The sequence below is a fragment of the Acomys minous genome, assembly GCF_964271855.1.
Source record: "Acomys minous genome assembly, chromosome: 6".
Taxonomy (NCBI): Eukaryota; Metazoa; Chordata; class Mammalia; order Rodentia; family Muridae; genus Acomys; species Acomys minous.
Window position 1 is genome coordinate 117,703,667 of NC_140487.1, and position 18,499 is coordinate 117,722,165.

At 54.0% G+C, this 18,499-nt stretch overlaps 1 protein-coding gene across 6 annotated transcripts in view; it reads right to left on the bottom strand.

Annotated features, from left to right (window-relative positions):
* The window catches only part of CROCC (ciliary rootlet coiled-coil, rootletin), a 45,635-nt gene that overhangs the window by 9,257 nt on the left and 17,879 nt on the right, over window positions 1–18,499 (bottom strand). For 5 of the 6 annotated variants that reach the window (XM_084786440.1, XM_084786442.1, XM_084786441.1 and 2 more), the window contains 13 exons: window positions 17,035–17,217; window positions 15,692–15,836; window positions 14,732–14,878; window positions 14,193–14,423; window positions 13,377–13,570; window positions 12,979–13,106; window positions 10,151–10,320; window positions 8,280–8,459; window positions 7,578–7,712; window positions 7,110–7,253; window positions 6,569–6,807; window positions 5,769–5,928; window positions 2,691–2,858 (listed from right to left, as the gene is read on the bottom strand). In XM_084786440.1, coding sequence (XP_084642566.1) covers window positions 2,691–2,858; window positions 5,769–5,928; window positions 6,569–6,807; window positions 7,110–7,253; window positions 7,578–7,712; window positions 8,280–8,459; window positions 10,151–10,320; window positions 12,979–13,106; window positions 13,377–13,570; window positions 14,193–14,423; window positions 14,732–14,878; window positions 15,692–15,836; window positions 17,035–17,217 — 2,224 coding nt within the window. The remainder of the gene's footprint in view (window positions 1–2,690; window positions 2,859–5,768; window positions 5,929–6,568; window positions 6,808–7,109; window positions 7,254–7,577; window positions 7,713–8,279; window positions 8,460–10,150; window positions 10,321–12,978; window positions 13,107–13,376; window positions 13,571–14,192; window positions 14,424–14,731; window positions 14,879–15,691; window positions 15,837–17,034; window positions 17,218–18,499) is intronic. The other variant, XM_084786438.1, reaches the window with a different exon arrangement.

The following is an 18,499-nucleotide window of genomic DNA, read 5'->3' on the forward strand; positions in this document are numbered from 1 at the left end:
TGAGGCCACCCCCTGCCCTGACCAGGTTTGGCTTAGTGCCCAACAGTCAGGGGACCACACCTACGCCTTAGTGGGGAAAGACCATCCATTAGGGAGGGGTAATTTGAATTTGCTTATCTGTCCCTATTGTTTACATCCCATGTGCAGGTAATAAAGACAGTAATACCTTTAAATTTCAGCACTGGGGCTGTGTGTGTGTGTGTGTGTGTGTGTGTGTGTGTGTGTGTGTGTGTGTGTGTGTGTGTGTGTGTGTGTGTGTGTGTGTGTGTGTGTGTAATAGCCTGAAAAGATGGCTCAGAGGTTAAGAGCATTGTCTCCTCTTTCTGAGGTCCTGAGTTCAATTCCTAGCAACCACATGGTGGCTCACACCATCTAGAATGAGATCTGGTGCCCCCTTCTGGCCTGCAGGTGTATACACAGATAAAGCACTCGTCTATGTAAAATAATTAAACACCATCTAACCAAATAGCCCAATTAAGAAATGGAGCTCAGAACTAAACAGAGAATTCTCAAGAGAGGAATATCAAATGGCCGAGAAACACTTAAAGAAATGTTCAACATCCTTAGTCATCAGAGAAATGCAACTCAGATTCTATCTTACACCCATCAGAATGGCTAAGATCAAAAACTCAACTGACAGAACATGCTGGGGAGGATGTGGAGAAAGGGAAACACTCCTTCATTGCTGGGGGAGTGCAAACTTGTACAACCACTTTGGAAATCAATCTGGCACTTTCTCAGAAAAGTGGGAACAGGGCTACCTCAAGACTCAGCTATTCCACTCCTTGGAATATACCCAAAAGATGCTCCACCACACACAAGGTCATATGCTCAACCATGTTCATAGCAGCCTTATTCATAATAGCCAGAACCTGTAAACAACCTAGATATCCCTCAGTTGAAGAATGGATAAAGAAACTGTGGTACATTTACACTATGGAATACTACTCAGCTATTAAAGACAAGGAATTCCTGAAATTTGCAAGCAAATGGATGGAACTAGAAATGATCATCCTGAGTAAGTTAACTCAGACTCAGAAAGATACACATGGCATATACTCACTTATAATGAGACACCAGCCCAACAGAGATTTCCCTGAAAGTCTTCACTTAGCAGGAGATGGGGACAGATACTGGGACTTCCTACTGGGACTCCAGGTGAGAGAGGTAAGGGAGAATAGGGAAATAGAAGGATCCAGAAGACCATCAAGGCTGGCAGATCTGAACTCAGGGGTATACACAAACCACTGTACCAACCAAGGGCAACGCATGCAGTAAACCTAGAACCCCTATTCAATGGCAGCAATTCTAGCCAACGGACCGCACGTTATCCACAGCTGTGTAGAGCGGGCACTGACTCTAACATGAACTCTGGTGTTCCCTATTTGACCACTTCCCCTTGGTGGGGAGGCCTGGTGGCACTCAGAGGAAGGGGAAGCAGGCTACCAGGATGAGACCTGATAGGCTGTGATCATATAGTGGAGAGGAGGTCCCCTTCTGTCACAGGCTAGGGGAGGGCAATAGGTTATAAAAGGGAAGGAGGGGGGAACGGGAAGATACAAATGAGGGGATAACAATTGAGATGTAATCTGAATAAATTATTTAAATAAACTTTAAAATTTGGAAAAAAAGTAAGGCTGTTTTACAAGTCTGTTTACAGAATACTGGCATGTGTTTTTGAATGAAAGTTGTTCAGATCATGGAAAAAACAACAAACAAACAAAATAAAAATAAATAAATAAATCTTTTTTAAAAAGTCTCAGCAGATATTCTGCCTCTTGGGAGGCAGAGGCAGGCGGACCTCTAAGTTTGAGGCCAGCCTGGTCTACAAATCAAGTCCTGGACAACTAGTGCTACACAGAGAAATCCTGTCTAAATAAATAAATAAATAAATAAATAAATAAATAAATAAATAAGGACAGTAACATCTATATAGTGCCAGGCAGTAAAAACTTTCCAAAAGAAACAATGATCCTTTCACTAATAATGAACCGAGGAGACAGGCCTAAGGGCCATGCCCTTTCACTGATGAGGAGACAGGCTCTGGGAAGTTAAGTCATCTGTCCAAATAGAGGTCATAGCGGGTGTGGTGGTGTATGCGTTTAATCCCAGCACACGGGAGGCAGAGGCAGGTGGATCACTGTAAGTTCAAGGCCAGCCTGGTCTACAAAGTGAGTCCAGGACAGCCAGGGCTACACAGAGAGACCCTGTCTCGAAACAAAACCAAACCAAACCCAAACAGAGGTCATTCATTACAGACGTGCAACACACAGAAAGCTGCCCTCTGGTGAGAAGGGGTCACCTCCCAGCCATCAGTTCCGTAGGAAACGCCCTCCACTGAGCACCAGCACCCTCCTACACCCATCTTCCCTGAATGCTGAGTAAGCACTCAGAAGCACAGAGTGAGTGACCTGGTGGCTGTGTGACAGATGCTTTGACCTTTCTGAGCCTGTCTGGCTGTCCCGGCAAAATAGGGCTAGCATTACCTACCTCATGGGCAGGCTGTGGGATAATTAAACAAGGCAGTTTTGGGGATCTGCATACACTAGGCCTACAGTTCTTTTGCTTGTTGGTGTTAGTACAACTGAGGGAGACTGTTGGGGCAGTGGGCTCAGCACTCTCCTCTGGAGAGAACACAGGTAGACAGTAGCCCACCCTCCTCTGGTCAGCCCGCCCACCTGCCCAGTTACCTCCTGCTTCAAGGCCTCCAAGCTGCTCTCGCCCTTCAGCAACTTCTGCCGCAGGCCCAGCGCCTCTCGACGGCTCTCCTTCTCTGCCCGCTCACCCAGGGCCAAGCGGCCTTGCAGGTCGGCCAGCTCCCGGCCCAGCCTGGCATTGTCACTGTCCAGTGTCTTCATCTGTGAACCAGAGCGGGCAGGGAAGTCACTGGACCCTGAGTTCTGCCCAGCCCTGGCCCAGGAGGCTCTTGGGATGAACTAACCTAGGCCTAGGCATCACCTTAACACTCCACGTCCATGGGAGCCCACTCTGGTGAACTCACTGAGCTCGGGTCATATCGGGCACCTGCCCTGGTGAACTCACTGAGCTGGGGTCAGACCATGCACCCGCTCTGGTGAACTCACTGAGCTGGGGTCATACCAGGCACCTGCCCTGGTGAACTCACTGAGCTAGGGTCACACCAGGCACCTGCCCTGGTGAACTCACTGAGCTGGGGTCACACCAGGCACCTGTCCCCAATGGCTCGTATGCCACTTAATGGGGGTTGAGGAGTGGGCAACAGTAGGAAAGAGATTGGGTTGACATCCAACCAATTAGAGACTACAGCTGGGAAACAGCTCCCAAGGGCTCCAGTCACCTCTACAGAGGTAGCTAAGGAGTGCTTGTGTACCCAGCTGTTTTCAGCACTTATGTCACCTGGATTAACTTTACGTCCCTGTGTGTTTAAACCTGATTTAACGGGCCGAGTGGTGGTGGCGCACATCTTTAATCCCAGCACTTGGGAGGCAGAGGCAGGCGGATCTCTGTGAGTTCAAGGACAGCTAGAGCTGTTGCTGTTACACAGAGAAACCCTGTCTCCAAAAACCAAAAACCTGATTTAATGAAAACAGCGCAGAGCCTGAGAACGACTTGCCTGCGATACAGCCCACAAGCAGCAGAATGGGTTTGATCCCAGGCAAGGGAACATGAGGGTCTGTTTCCTCGTAGGAGCAGGTGGGGCGAGGTCCACCCACAGAATTATAGCAGGTAGCCTTCACCCCGCCGCCCAGCAAGAGCCTCGCACAGGCAGTCCACTCCTTCCAAGGGCTGCTGGCTGGGTGAGGCTGAGGTGCATCAGTCTCTGGCTATCACATATGTCTCCATTGAGGCCACTGAGGCCGCTTCCTGTTCCTCAGGCCTTCTAGAGTGGGAAAGCCAGACCTTTCCAGTGCGTGGGCAGTGCTCAGTGCTCAGTGCACAGTGAGTGCTTGATCAGGGCTTGCTAGTGATGGGGGATCTAGTCAGAAGTAGCGCCGTACAGCCAGCAGACGAGTTCAGCCATTGCCTGATTCTGCTCAGGCAAGGGCGGCTCTTCCATTTTCAAATAGTAGAAAATGGCTCAAAATGAAACAAAACCACAGAGAGAAAAACAGTATTTCCTGACACTTGATAATTACATGAAATTCAAATCTGTGTTCACAAAATTGACTGTTCATGCCCGTGTTCCATGTGTGCATGCGTGTGTGTGTGTGTGTGTGTGTGTGTGTGTGTGTGTATGTGTGTCTCCTAGCTTGTGGTGGGGATCAAACCCAAGCTTCGCACATGCTGGGCAAGCACCCTGCCACTGACCTGCACCCCAACCGCTTACAGATATTTTCCTTTTAAAAAATTTTACTGTTGTGTGTGTGTGTGTGTGTGTGTGTGTGTGTGTGTGTTTGGGCTGCATGTCTTTCTGTACACCACATGTGCTTGTAGAGGCCAGAAGAGGGTACTGATTGCCCTGGGACTAGAGTTACAGACAGTTACAAGCTGCCATGTAGATGCTGGGAATCAAACGCAGGTCTTCTGGAAGAACAGCAAGTTGTCTTAAGCGCTGAGCCATCTCTCCAGCCCCTTTCATTTCCTCGGCAGTGAATGTAGCACTTCAGCCTCAGGCGAGCATTCTCACTGAGTTAATGAGTTTGAGCCTTGCTGGTTCTACTTTTTATTTTGAACAGGGTCTCGGTAAGTTGAGACTGCACTTGACCCAGTCTTGTAGCCCAGGCAGGCCTTGAACGTGTGACCCTCTGGCCTCAGTTTCCATAGTAGCTGGGATTACCGGTCTGCACCACCATGCCTAGATTATGCTGCTTTCTTACAAAAGTGAGGTAGGGAGGGATGGAGACAGTCCATAGCCTGTGTAAGTAGAGTGCTTAGCTCTAGGCTCAGGATAGTTTGCTTGCCTCACCTAGTTCCAAGAGCTACTCTAGTGCTCAGGTTCCTTTAAAACTGGACAAGATGGGCTGGAGAGATGGCTCAGTGGATAAGAGCACTGTCTGCTCTTCCAGAGGTCCTGAGTTCAATTCCCAGTACCCACATGGTGGCTCACAACCATCTATACTAGAATCTAATGTCCTCTTCTGGCCTGCATGTTAGAGTACTCATACACAAAATAAATAAATAAAAATTAAATAAAAACTGGACAAGATGCTGGGCCTCTCTGTGGGGACACCTGATCTCAATGTCACAAGGCACAGAGCTTCTACACAGGCTCACAGGTAGAGGGCCCCTCAAAGCCAATGTGCTCCACACCAGTCTCCTCGAGGGAAGACACTCTCCTGAGAATCGGGAGGTAAACAGCACAGCCTTTCATCAAAGCATGGCTGCCTGGGAACTTCTCCAGAGCCCTCCCAGCACCTTCAGCATCATGATGAGTAAGCGACTGATGGGAGGGGCTCTGAGGCCATGCTGGAGCCTGGCCAGCTGCCTGGAGCTGCAGAGAGCCTTTGGGAGCTGTTACCCGTGTCAGGGCAAGCTTTTCTGTGATGCAGCTGCCTCTGCTCCTCCCTGCTCCTGTGCCTGATCCCTCAGCAACACTCCTGCCAAGAACCCAGTAAAAAGTCAGCAAATTGGACTTTTGCTGCAGCCATGACTTTGGTCTGCTGTGGTTCCCTTCTGGGGTGAGTGGGGGTATGTGGTGGGGGTGTTATGTTTCCAGAGAAAAAGTCAATCACACAACCCTCTCCATCAATGCCAAGGTCAGGCAAAGCTCAGGCCTTGCTTTTACACAGTGGAAGTACACTCCAGAGAGGGGTGCTGCTGGCCAGAGCCTGTGGAAGGGCAGGAGGTACCTGTCGCCTAAGCTCCTGCAGTTCACGTCGAGCCTCCAGCCGGGACCGCTCTACCTCCTGCATTGAGGCCCGCAGCTCTCCAGCCTCCTTGCCTACTGCAGTGCGAGCCTCTTCCAGGAGGGCCAGCTTCTGCTCCTTGTCCTCATTGGCAAGCTTCAGGCTGCAGAGAACAGAAGGCAGAGGCTGCTCTGGGACAGTGGTCTGCAGCTGTGTGCTCAAGGCTGCCCTGGCTCTGGGTGGGTCTGGCACCATCATACCCAGGGCAGCCTTAGCCCCTGCCCACATAGCTGTCCTTGCATAGAGCATGCAGGGCTGGGGGCAGGGAAAGAGAGGTTTAGTTTCCAAGGTGACTGACAGGGGTGGGGCGGGTAAGGCCTGAGTGTGACCCAACCCTCTCTGATGCCACCTGACCATTCTCTGTGGTAAGGAAGCCACCAAAATTGACCCTCCTGCTAGGCTGTGCTTAAGGACCAAAGCTCAACATCTATATGGTTCCCTAGCCACGGGGTGAAGTGAGGTTCCTGGGCAAGGTTTAGTTAGAACAGCAGTTCTGACCTGGGCGTCTAAACCCTTTTGGGGATCAAGGGCTCCTTTCTTAGGAGTCACATACCAGGTACCCTGATATCAAATAGTTTCATTACAGTTCATAACAGTAGCAAAATTACAGTTATGAAGCAGTAACAAAAATGATTTTATCACTGAGAGTCACTGCACCATGAGGAACTGTATTAAAGGCTGCAGCATTAGGAAGGTTGAGAACCACTGAGTGAGAGATCCCGGCAGGCTCCTGCAGCTCTCACCTGATACGCTCACTCTCAGCCTTCTTCACAGCAGTCCTCAGTTCCTCGTTAGAACGCCGCAGGGCCTCCCGCTCCTTGGTGCCCTCACTCAGACTGCGCCTTAGCTCGCTGGCCTCCCGGCAATGGGCCTCGCAGCCCTCCTGACTGTCTCGAACCTTGCGCTGTGCCTCCAGCAGCTCCCGCCGCAGACCATCACGGGTGTCCTCCAACAAGCGCAGCTGAGTCCTCAGGTCTTCTGCCTGTGGGTCCAGGATGGGGTTAGGGGCCCTCGGCAGGGATGGGCTTGAATGCCACTTTCCTCCCTGGCTAAGTAAGGGATACTGTGGTCCCAACACTGTAACTGAGGGTGGCTGACCTCAGTTACGGGATGAGACAAAGAACACTGGACTAAGCAGGGCATGAACATGAACTGATCCCCAGTAGCCCCCCAAACCTCCCTTGCAGACATCAGGTGCCTCCTATTTGAGTAAGCTATTGTCTGTCCCCGCTGCGGGAGGGGGCACAGGAGCAGCCTCAGCACACGTGCAGCAGCACAGCTCACCTCATGCATGCAGGACTCCCGCTGCCGGCCCAGGTTCCCAGTCTGCTCCTGGAGCTCTTTCACTTTCTGGGCATGCACTGCAGTGGCCTCCTCCAGCTGGGCCCGGAGGTCTCGAAGTTCAGACGTCAGGGCTTTCACTGTGTTCTGAGGAGGTCAAGATCCTCACACTTAGTCCTGACATGGCCCCCAACTCCCACCCACCCCTCTGTACTGCCCTATGCACCCAGGGCCTGCCACACCCTGGTCATATTTCAGTGCTGAAGCTGGCCGCTTTACACTAGTGATCTCACCAGGATAGAGCTAGTGCACACCCCCCCCCACCCCCCGTCAGTTTGGGGTCCTGAAGGAAGGGCTGGACCTTCCCTAGAACCTAGAAACACCCCAAGACAAGACTAGGTTTCCCACACTGACAAGCCCCTCCAAGCCAGGCTGGTTTCCCCTCGGACACAGGCCCGGCTGCCTACCTACCCGGTCTTGTTCCTGCCGGCTCTGGGCATCTCGCTTCTGCCGCTCCATCTCCAGAGAGATGGCAGCCAGACTGTGCCGGGTTCCCATCAACTTCTCAGACAGTGCAGTCTTCTCAGACTCCTTCAGGGACAAAGCCTAAGCAGAGGTGAGGAAGACAAGGCTCAGTGGGTGGCTAGTCCTTTCTCCTGGCCTCCCACTGGTGCTCCATAGCAAGCACTGGCTCACCAAGGGTGGCCCCAGGGCAGAGGTGCCTGCTCACTCTCTGCAGCTCTACCATAGGCCTTAGGAACAGGAGATCCTCAATGTGGACATGATCTACGGACCTAACTAATGCCTCAACTTCCCCAGGGCAAAGGCTTTCATGACTCCTGATCACAGACACAAGCTGTGGCTCAGGGTGACACAGAAGATGACGACAGTCTGCCCTGCTCCATCTCTTATGGAGAATCAAGACTGAACTATTAGGAAGAGGGTCAGCAAGCACCTGTGGGCACAGCGCAGAGGCACGCAGCCTGAGGCGAGCAAAGAGACGGGAGAATGTGAGTCAGCTCGCCTTGTGTCAGACCTGCCAATGCCACTGTGTGCCAGGGCTACGACTCTCCTGTCCTGAAGGTGAGAGAACTGAGGCCCAGGAGGAAAGTGGCTGCTCCCTGGACTCCTAGCTGCTGGACAGAGGTAGGAGAGCCACACAGGTTCACAGACCTGCTGCTTCTCGCTCTCGGCCAGGAGCAGGCCCTCGTCCCGCTCCTGCTGCAGGGCAGCAATCTCTTCACTCAGCTCCTCCTTCTCCGCCTCCATCCGTGCCAGCAGCTCCTCTCGCTCCTGCTGTAGCTGGCCCTGCAGCTGGGCCCGCTCTGCCTGCAGCTCCCGCCATGCAGCCTCCTAGAGCAAGAACAGGGCTGTGTGACACACTAGCAGTGGTTCAGGAAGCCCCTTGCAGCTTCAGTGCAGAAAAAGGCCAAGTACCCCATAGCTAAGAGAGAGGGGAGGTAATCAGGTCACTGTAGGGTCGGGCAGTGAAGCTGTGAGGTCACTTCAGGACTGTGAATGCAGCAAGGGGGCACAGCAGCCTGAGCTGGGACAAGAATTCTCCCTGGGGAGGAACGGAGCAGCAGCTACCCAGGAAGAATAAAGAGGACTGGACCATGAGCACAGGCTGGAGGCCTTGAAGGAGAGAACCTCCTGGAACCTCCTGGAACTCTCAGGGACATGATGACAGTGGGCCAAAGCCACAGGCACAGTCATTGGGCCAGACCAGGTAAGCTATGGGGACAATGGGGACCCTCAAACAAAGACAACCTGATTATTGTTTAAACTTATAGATTTATGTACATGTATGAGTGTCTGTCTGCATGTATGTCTATGCACCATGTGCATGCCTAGTGCCTCTAGAGGTCAGATGATGACACTGGATTCCCTGAACCTGGAGTTATAGATGGTGTGAGCCATTGTGTGGGTGCTGGGAACTGAACCCAGGTCCTCTAGAAGAGCAGCAAGTGCTCTTAACCACTGGGCCATCTCTCCAGCTCTGTGCAGGCAGCTAGAGGGCTGTGGAGGGGAAACTAAGGCTGGCTGCAAAGAGTGACAGAACTGTGGGGCCCAGATGGGCAGAGAGGCCAGAGAGAATACAGACTGGGACACTAACAAAACCAAGACAGGCAGGGCCAGGGGTCACAGAGCGTGGCTCGCTGGGAACGTAACACAGCTCATGGAGAAGGATGACTTTCTTGGGGTGAGGGTTGCCTGACCCCCAAAACTTCCTGAAAGGTGGTATGTGAGGCCCTTCTTCAGGCGCTGCCCTGACACCTACTGGCCATATTAGGTAAAATTCCCACCCAAATCTATGCACTGGGCCCAGGGAGCATAGCTGTTGGAAGCAGCCCTGCTCAGGCTAGGTTTCTAGAGACCCCTGTCCTGGGGATCACTCTGTAGAGCACCCCAAGTAATAGAAACTAATAAGAGGAAATTTACTAAGCACTGGTTGCTATGCTAACTCCTTCTCACACAAGACCCCAGAGCAATCTATCCCCGCTTCTATGGGTGGAGAAATGAAGGCACCAAAACCTTATACAGCATCAGTGGAGTGAGACCAAATCAGGCACAGACTCAGCAAGTGTTCTCAGTCTCAGTGTTCAAGTGAACACTTCCCTGGCACCCCCTGCTCTGTCATTCCTGAACCTTAGTGAGTATAGGAACACATGGCTTTCTATTGTACCTGGGTTTGTTTGCTTTGAGACAAGGTTTCACCATGTGGCCCAGGCTGACCTCAAACTCTGAGACCTAGGATTAAAGGTGTGTGCCACCACGCCTGCCCTGTGCTCTGCTGTATGTTACTCTTAGCCTTGCTCCAATACAACTGTGGGTCTCCATCAGGTTCACCAGGATTGGCCCTAACTTGGGGCTTAGAACTCTTTACATCTGATAAACAACTCCCACAGACCTTCTCAGCTGTCCCCAGAGCCTTTACGTAGACATAAAGGCCTGGTTCACAGATGTAGAAACTGAGAGCAGGGAACTGGGCAGATGCCTCCCCAGATCACAGAGCCTGCCTACTCCTCCCCAGCTGAGCGAACCTTTTCACGCTGGAGTCTCTGAAGGTCTTCCTCATGGGCTGTCCGCAGCTCCCGCAGAGAGGCCTGCGCCTCCCGCTCGGCTTGCAATAGCTTCTGGGTCATCAGCTCCTTGTCCAGCGCTGCTTTCTCTTCGGTGGCTGTTACCTGCTGCCGCAGGCCTGCCAGCTCCCCTGCACAGGAGGGATAGCAGGAAGGCAGGGCTGAGTCACAACCTCCCTCAGGGCCAGCAGACTCGCACCAGATGAGCAGCATGGGCAAAACGGAGGGAAGAGAGCTTGCCTGGCACCTCTGCCGAGTTCCTTGAGGAAGTGGCTCACCCCCTCTGGATACCAATTTGCCACATGGGCTCTCTGGCTCTGTCGTCCTCATGTACAAGGGACAGAGTGCCTGATGAGAAGGGCTACATGGAGGGGAAGGATATCAAAACAATCATGACTCCGTTACTGACATGCTTGCTGGGCCAAGCAGCTGGTCACACTCCATAGCCTCCAGCACATCCCAGCACTTGACTGGTGTGCCTTGTTAACTTAACCTCATCCACATCAGAGATGATGCTCCAAGAGCAGTGACCCCTGAGCTGCTTAGCTTTACGGAGTGTCTCTGTTACAGACAACACTCCTCACTGAGGGGCAAACAGAAGGTGTATTCCACCAGTACCAGTAAGTGCATTGCCCAGGTATAAGCCCACTAGCCCTGCCCAGGTGTAAGCCCACTAGCCCTGCCCAGGTGTAAGCCCATTAGCCTTGCCCAGGTGTAAGCCCACTAGCCCTGCCCAGGTGTAACCCCACTAGCCCTGCCCAGGTGTAAGCCCACTAGCCCTGCCCAGGTGTAAGCCCACTAGCACTGCCCAGGTGTAAGCACACTAGCACTGCCCAGGTGTAAGCCCACTTAGCACTGCCCAGGTGTAAGCCCACTAGCCCTGCCCAGGTGTAAGCCCACTAGCACTGCCCAGGTGTAAGCCCACTAGCACTGCCCAGGTGTAAGCCCACTAGCACTGCCCAGGTGTAAGCCCACTAGCACTGCCCAGGTGTAAGCACACTAGCCCTGCCCAGGTGTAAGCCCACTAGCCCTGCCCAGGTGTAAGCCCACTAGCCCTGCCCAGGTGTAAGCCCACTAGCACTGCCCAGGTGTAAGCCCACTAGCACTGCCCAGGTGTAAGCCCACTAGCCCTGCCCAGGTGTAAGCCCACTAGCACTGCCCAGGTGTAAGCCCACTAGCACTGCCCAGGTGTAAGCACACTAGCCCTGCCCAGGTGTAAGCCCACTAGCCCTGCCCAGGTGTAAGCCCACTAGCCCTGCCCAGGTGTAAGCCCACTAGCACTGCCCAGGTGTAAGCCCACTAGCCCTGCCCAGGTGTAAGCCCACTAGCACTGCCCAGGTGTAAGCACACTAGCCCTGCCCAGGTGTAAGCCCACTAGCCCTGCCCAGGTGTAAGCCCACTAGCCCTGCCCAGGTGTAAGCCCACTAGCACTGCCCAGGTGTAAGCCCACTAGCACTGCCCAGGTGTAAGCCCACTAGCCCTGCCCAGGTGTAAGCCCACTAGCCCTGCCCAGGTGTAAGCCCACTAGCACTGCCCAGGTGTAAGCACACTAGCCCTGCCCAGGTGTAAGCCCACTAGCCCTGCCCAGGTGTAAGCCCACTAGCCCTGCCCAGGTGTAAGCCCACTAGCACTGCCCAGGTGTAAGCCCACTAGCACTGCCCAGGTGTAAGCCCACTTAGCACTGCCCAGGTGTAAGCCCACTAGCACTGCCCAGGTGTAAGCCCACTTAGCACTGCCCAGGTGTAAGCCCACTAGCCCTGCCCAGGTGTAAGCCCACTAGCTCTGCCCAGGTGTAAGCCCACTAGCCCTGCCCAGGTGTAAGCCCACTAGCACTGCCCAGGTGTAAGCCCACTAGCACTGCCCAGGTGTAAGCCCACTTAGCACTGCCCAGGTGTAAGCCCACTAGCCCTGCCCAGGTGTAAGCCCACTTAGCACTGCCCAGGTGTAAGCCCACTAGCCCTGCCCAGGTGTAAGCCCACTAGCCCTGCCCAGGTGTAAGCCCACTAGCCCTGCCCAGGTGTAAGCCCACTTAGCACTGCCCAGGTGTAAGTCCACTAGCCCTGCCCAGGTGTAAGCCCACTAGCACTGCCCAGGTGTAAGCCCACTAGCACTGCCCAGGTGTAAGCCCACTTAGCACTGCCCAGGTGTAAGCCCACTAGCACTGCCCAGGTGTAAGCACACTAGCACTGCCCAGGTGTAAGCCCACTAGCACTGCCCAGGTGTAAGCCCACTAGCACTGCCCAGGTATAAGCCCACTAGCCCTGCCCAGGTGTAAGCCCACTAGCCCTGCCCAGGTGTAAGCCCACTAGCCCTGCCCAGGTGTAAGCCCACTAGCACTGCCCTTCCTGGGTCTGTCTGACTCAGTCTAGTCAATTTCTGTGACCCAAGCTTAGCTCCTCTGCTGAGCTGGAGTGACTGATTTAGAGAGTGTGGGGACCTTGGACTGGGACCGTGGGGCTGAGATTCATGAAAGCAGCTGATGGTTCTATAGGGACCTCAGAACTCTCCAGGCCCCTTGATGACGAAGAAACAGCAGCCACAGCTGGCACTGTGCCAAGGCCTCCACATGCTCCTTTACCTCCATCGCGGCAACTGGCTAGGGAGGCGGGCATTCCCCTACCTCTAATGTTGGAGAAACCTACAGCTCAGAGAGGGCGGGACCCACTCAGGGAGCCATGTGACAACTCAGGACAGGCATCCAGGTCAGCCATAGCCTCACCAGGGCTCCTACCCTCTGCTAGACCCCAGTACCCACAGCTGAAGTCCAGCAGGGGCCTAGACCCTCGTACCGGTCAGGGTTTCCTTGGCCAGCAGCAGGGCTTGACCATCAGCTTCTACTTGCTCCCGGCGGGCCTCGAGCTGAGCCAGCTGCCTCTGCACGTCAAACAGGCTGCTCTCCAGGGCTTCCTTCTCCAAGCTAGAGCACACAGTCCCTGAGGCCTTGGCACCCAGGCTCCCCAGCCCCAGGAAACTGTGGGTCTCAGGGTGCAGCCAGGATGGGCCAAATGCCAGCCTACCTGCCCAGCTAGACCTGGGCTCTCTGGGGGAGACTGCACCCGAGCTAGGCTGCGTTGGTAAGCCTGGCTCCTAAGTAACTGTTCCTCAGGGTTAACCCCAGGGCGTGGCTGGTCAAGATGTGGCCCCAGGCACGCCCCCTGCAGGGAGCTGGGCAAAGCCCACCCCTTACCGCAGGCGAATGGCCTCCTCTGACAGGGTCCGGCCCTCACGCTCTGCTGCTGCCAGCTGCACAGCCAGGCCAGCCCGCTCCTTGGCCAGTGCCTCCTTCTCCCGGGCTGCGCGCTCCAGTGCCTCCACCTGCCGCTGTGACTCCCGCAGGGCCTGCTCCAGCTCCTGGTCCCGTCCATTGAGCTGCCGGGAGAGCTGGCCACCCCAGGGACTATGAGCAGAAGCTCTGGCTGGTTCACCATGCAGCACTCTAATGTGGGGCTTAGGTCCAGCCCTGGCCTGGTAGCAGGAGGCTGGGGTTTCAGCACAGGCCCTGCACTGGTGTGCCTAGGGAAGCCCTAGTCTTTTCTATACCTGCAAATGCATGCATGTGCAAAAACATGGGCCTGGTCATTCACTTCGCCCTGTACCCAAAACTTTCTGAGAAGCTGAACACAGCAAACAGCAATGAGAACAGCTGTACAGGCTGCAGGGAGCAGCTGGAGCTGCACATGGACCCCAGGACACAGGCTCCATTGCAGGCCCGGAGCCCTGGAACCCTAAGCTGCCTTCCAGCTGTGTGGTTCCAGTTCCCTGAGTCTCTACTTCCTTTATATGATGGATCTTCTCCATCCGGCACAGAGCCAGCATATCCTCTAAGTGACAGAATCTCGTAGCCCGAGACAGACATGGTAGCAGAGGCATGCAGGGTATAATAGCGCATTCAAGGCCCTCAGCTAGTAGAGGTGGCAAGCGCCTGAGCCTGTGGCTTATCCCAGAATAGCACATGAGTGGCCAGGAGCCCCTACCCACACATCTGCTTGGGGGCTCAGCTCACCTGGGCCAACTGCTCCTGCAGATGGCTGCGTTCACTGCGCAGTGCAAGGAGCTGCTGCTCCAGTGCCTCCCGGGCCTGCTCAGCCACACACAGCGAACCTTCCAGGCCCTGCCGCTCCACTTCCTGCTCCAGCCTCTGGTGCTCCAACCGTTCCTGCTCCTCCACAGCCAGTGTAGTGGCATGCTCTGCCTGCTGCTGTCGGCTCAGGAGCACTGCCTTTTCTTCCTCTAGCTGTGTAGATAGAGATCTGGAGGAGCAAGGGACCCTCCCAGGACCAGGATGCCCCCTCCATCCCTCCAGTGGTCCCCACTAGTCCAGGGGAGGCTCCCTAGGGTGGAGGAAAGATGCTTATGGTGTTGAGAACAAAGCAGCAGAATAGAGCTGGCCCAGAGCATCTTTCTAATATTTACAAGCCAGGGACAAAGAAGGGCAGTCGGGGTGAGAGGTGGGCAACAGGGTAGACAGCAGAGTGTGGAAGCCCGGCATGCCTCTATGCTGCCTCCCTGGTAGAGAACATGTGGGGCAGGGGCACAGTCTACCTGGGCAATGAGGCGGTTTAATTCTAGCTTGTCCTGGGCTAGACTCTCATTAAGGGCACTCAGCTTGGACAAGGAGTCTCGCAGGGAGGCCTCCTCAGCCCTCAGCTTGGTTATGGAGAGCTCCAGCTGTGCACGGCCAGCCTCAGCCTGCAGTGGGGACAGGAAAGCCACAGTCAGGGAGAGATCCAAAGAAGCAGACCCTCGCAGACAGGTTAGGGCCAGGGAGAAAGGGTTGACACAAGTCAGGCAATCCCCATTAAAGAAGGCCTCAGCCTGGGAGGTTGTTTGAAGGCACCTCATAACCCTAGAGCTGCTAAAGAAAGGTCTGGAAGGCAGAGTCCGGGGTCAGAAGAGGCTCCAGGTGCAGCCTAGGGCGCCATCATGTAAGATCTAGGCTGCCAGAAGTGGACAAACACCTTCCAAGGGCTCCCAGGACCATGACCCCAACTTTCTCAGTTCCAGGACCCATCTCCACAGAAAGGATCAGGCAATCCTGAACTTCAACCTCTGGTCTCAGGAGCCCCTGAAGAAGCAAGGACCAGTGGCCTGGATCAGCCTGTGGCTCAGTGGGTAAAGCTCTTGCCACTCAAGCATAAGGACATGAGTTCAAATCTCTAGAGTCCATGTACAAGCTGTAGACAGAAGCCCAGTGATCCCATAGCAAGACAGGGGCAGACAGGAGGATCCCCAGAAGCAGCTCAAGATCCAGCTAGTGTAGTAAACACAGCAGGGAGCAATGAAAGACTTAAAACATGAGTATGCGCGCGCACACACACACACACACACACACACACACACACACACACACACGAGAAAGAGAGAGAGAGAGAGAGAGAGAGAGAGAGAGAGAGAGAGAGAGAGAGATCAGTCTATATTCCGAGGAAGGGGTCAATGACACGCTTAGACAGCAGCCTGAAGTTTGTGGCCAGAGGGAAGAACCATGTGGATGTCACGACTCACCTTGGTCAGCGCCTCGGCCACCTCTGCCTTCTCTGTCTGCAGCACGTCCCTCTGGAGTACGGCACAGCTCAGTGCCTCCCGCACCTCCACCAACTCCTTAGCCAGCCCTGAGCGCTTTACTTCCAGTTGCTCCAGCTGCCTATGACTGTGGGACAGGGGACGCCTGTCACCTCACTCCTCTGTGCCCCATGCAGGCCAGAGTGGGCACTGGTAGGATACCGAGGGCAAGAGCCTCACCCCCCCCAAAAAATCTAGCCCACCGCATTAGCTGCGACTCTGGGAATCAACTGTGACATCCACAAAGCCTTGTGATGCTGTGGTGCCACACAGGAGGTACTTCAGATGGTGCCTGCTGCCTCCCCAAGGCTTCAGAAACTACACACCCACTGACAACAACACCATCACTCCCTGTGCCTCGGACCTAAACAATGCAGGGCAAAATCCTGGGGCAAGCTTCATGATCCCACCCCAAGTGCCTCAGTTTTACTATGTATCAAATGGGGCTGCAGAGATGGCTCAGCAGGTAAGAGCACTGTGGGGAGGAAGGGTTGGGGTGGGGCTCTTTCTAAATCACAGCTGAGGACTGAACAAGGGAGTCCAAGAGCTTTAATCGGTCTCTGGCACTTAACATTACTATTGTCACTTTTCTTTTCTTTCTTTTTTTTTTGGGGGGGGGGGGACAAGGTCTCTATACATAGCCCTAGCTACCCTGAAACCCACAGATCCACCCACCTCTGCATCTGAGTGCTGGGATTAAAAGTGTACATGACTAGCATCCTACATTTCTTTCTCTTTTTTTAGATTCATTTATTATGTATACAGTGCTCTGCCTGCATGCACACCTGCAGGCCAGAAGAGGGCACTAGATCTCATTATAGATGGTTGTGAGCCACCATGTGGTTGCTGGGAATTGAACTCAGGACCTTTGGAAGAGCAGCCAGTGCCCTTAACCTCTGAGCCATCTCCCTAGTCCCACCTTACATTTCTTAAATAAATATTATTACTCTTTTTGGGGGGAAGTTATCAAGACAGGGTTTCTCTGTGTGGTCCTGGCTGTCCTAGAACTCACTCTATAGACCAGGCTGGCCTTGAACTAACTCATAGAGATCCACATGCCTCTGCCTCTCAAGTGCTGAGATTAAAGGCATGCGCCATGACTGCCCAACTATTATTATTAATCTTTAATCATTGTTCTTATCATCCAAGCCTTCTCCTCCTGGCCCCACAGTGACTGCACTCCATTTTCTGGAGTGGGGCTGCTTAGAAGACCCAGGACATGGGGATGCTATCTCCAAGACTGCACTGGAAGGGCCCGGTAGGGAGGTGAGCAGGGGCCCGCCCACCTGCGCTCCAGCTCTCTGCGGGCCCTGGCGCCCTCCTGCACCGTGTCCTCCTGCTCATCCTCCAGCTGGGTGTGCTGACGCCTCAGCTCCTCCTGGGCAGCCTGCAGCTTTTCCAGCTCCTGGCGCAGCTCCTCAGCCTGCTGCTGTGTCACCTGTAGGCTGTGTGCCAGGCTGCCCTTCTCCCTATAGGACAAGTAGAGAGAGCAGAGGGTATTTCTGAGGCTACTCTCTCCCAGGGAAGGTGGCTGACTCTGATCACATCCTCTGTCCTCCAGAGCACTGCCTCCAGGAAGCATTCCCTGATGCTTCTCACAGCTGACTCATCTCACTGATGCCAGCCAGCACTGAGAACCTGGCTCTCCCTCTCCCAGCCTGTACACCTACAAGCCCAGAGGAATGGATGGAGGGGCTGGTGTCACCTGCAAGCACCCCAGCAGGTGGAAGAGGCCAGAGCCAGGCTCCTAGGACACACAGGCATCTAGGATGGCCAAGAACCACCTGTGCCATCCCCCACCCTCAATCCTGGCAAGCCAAACAGAGCTGGCTCTGTCTGGACCCCAGAGTTTCCCACTGCAGGAGCAGCAGCATGGCCGCGGTGTGCGGCAGAGGAGGAGGAAGTCACGGGGAATGCCAAAGGCTCACACAGAGTTGCCCTCTTCCCAAGCTCCATGGTCCTGACACAGGCTGCATCCTCTCTCACTGGGGTTTCTAGATCAGGCTGCAGGCTGCTTATCTCTTTACTAGAGTGGAAACCCCTAATTACGCTATATACCAACTCCTGGCACGATATTAAGAACAGAACACAAAATGGGGCTCTCAGTATGGACATAAATGTTTAAAAGGCCCAGTTCCTTCCCAGAAGAGGAAAGCAAAGGCTTGGTCTCAAATGAGCTGCCCTGCCACTTCCATCAGCCTCAGAGCGAGAGTCTGGAAAGTCTTTCAGCTGCTGTATGACAACAGCTCTGACTGTCACCAGATACACATCAACTGAGATAATGTGGGTACAACACTTGGCAAACAGCCTGGTACACAGTGCACACATGAACATGAACGCCTACTGTGCTTCCATACTGCCAGGACTATGCAAGGCAAAACCAGAGTTAAGATAAGCGGGTGAAGTTGGGCAATGGTGGTGCACGCCTTAGCATTTGGGAGGCAGAGGCAGGTGGATCGCTGTGAGTTTGAGGCCAGCCTGGTCTACAAAGTGAGTCCAGGACAGCCAAGGCTAACACAGAGGAACTCTGTCTCAAAAAACAAAAAAAAAAACAAAAAAACAAAAAACAAAAACAAACAAACAAAAAAAAGAGAAGCAGGTAAAGCTGGCAGAGATGGGAATGTACTTTGAGTTCATCTCTATTTTCATTTTTTCTCTCCCTGTTTTGTTTGTTTTCTTTTGTTGTTTTTCCAGGCAAGGTTTCCTATGTAGCCCTGGTTGTCCTGAACTGGTTCTGCAGACCAGGCTAGC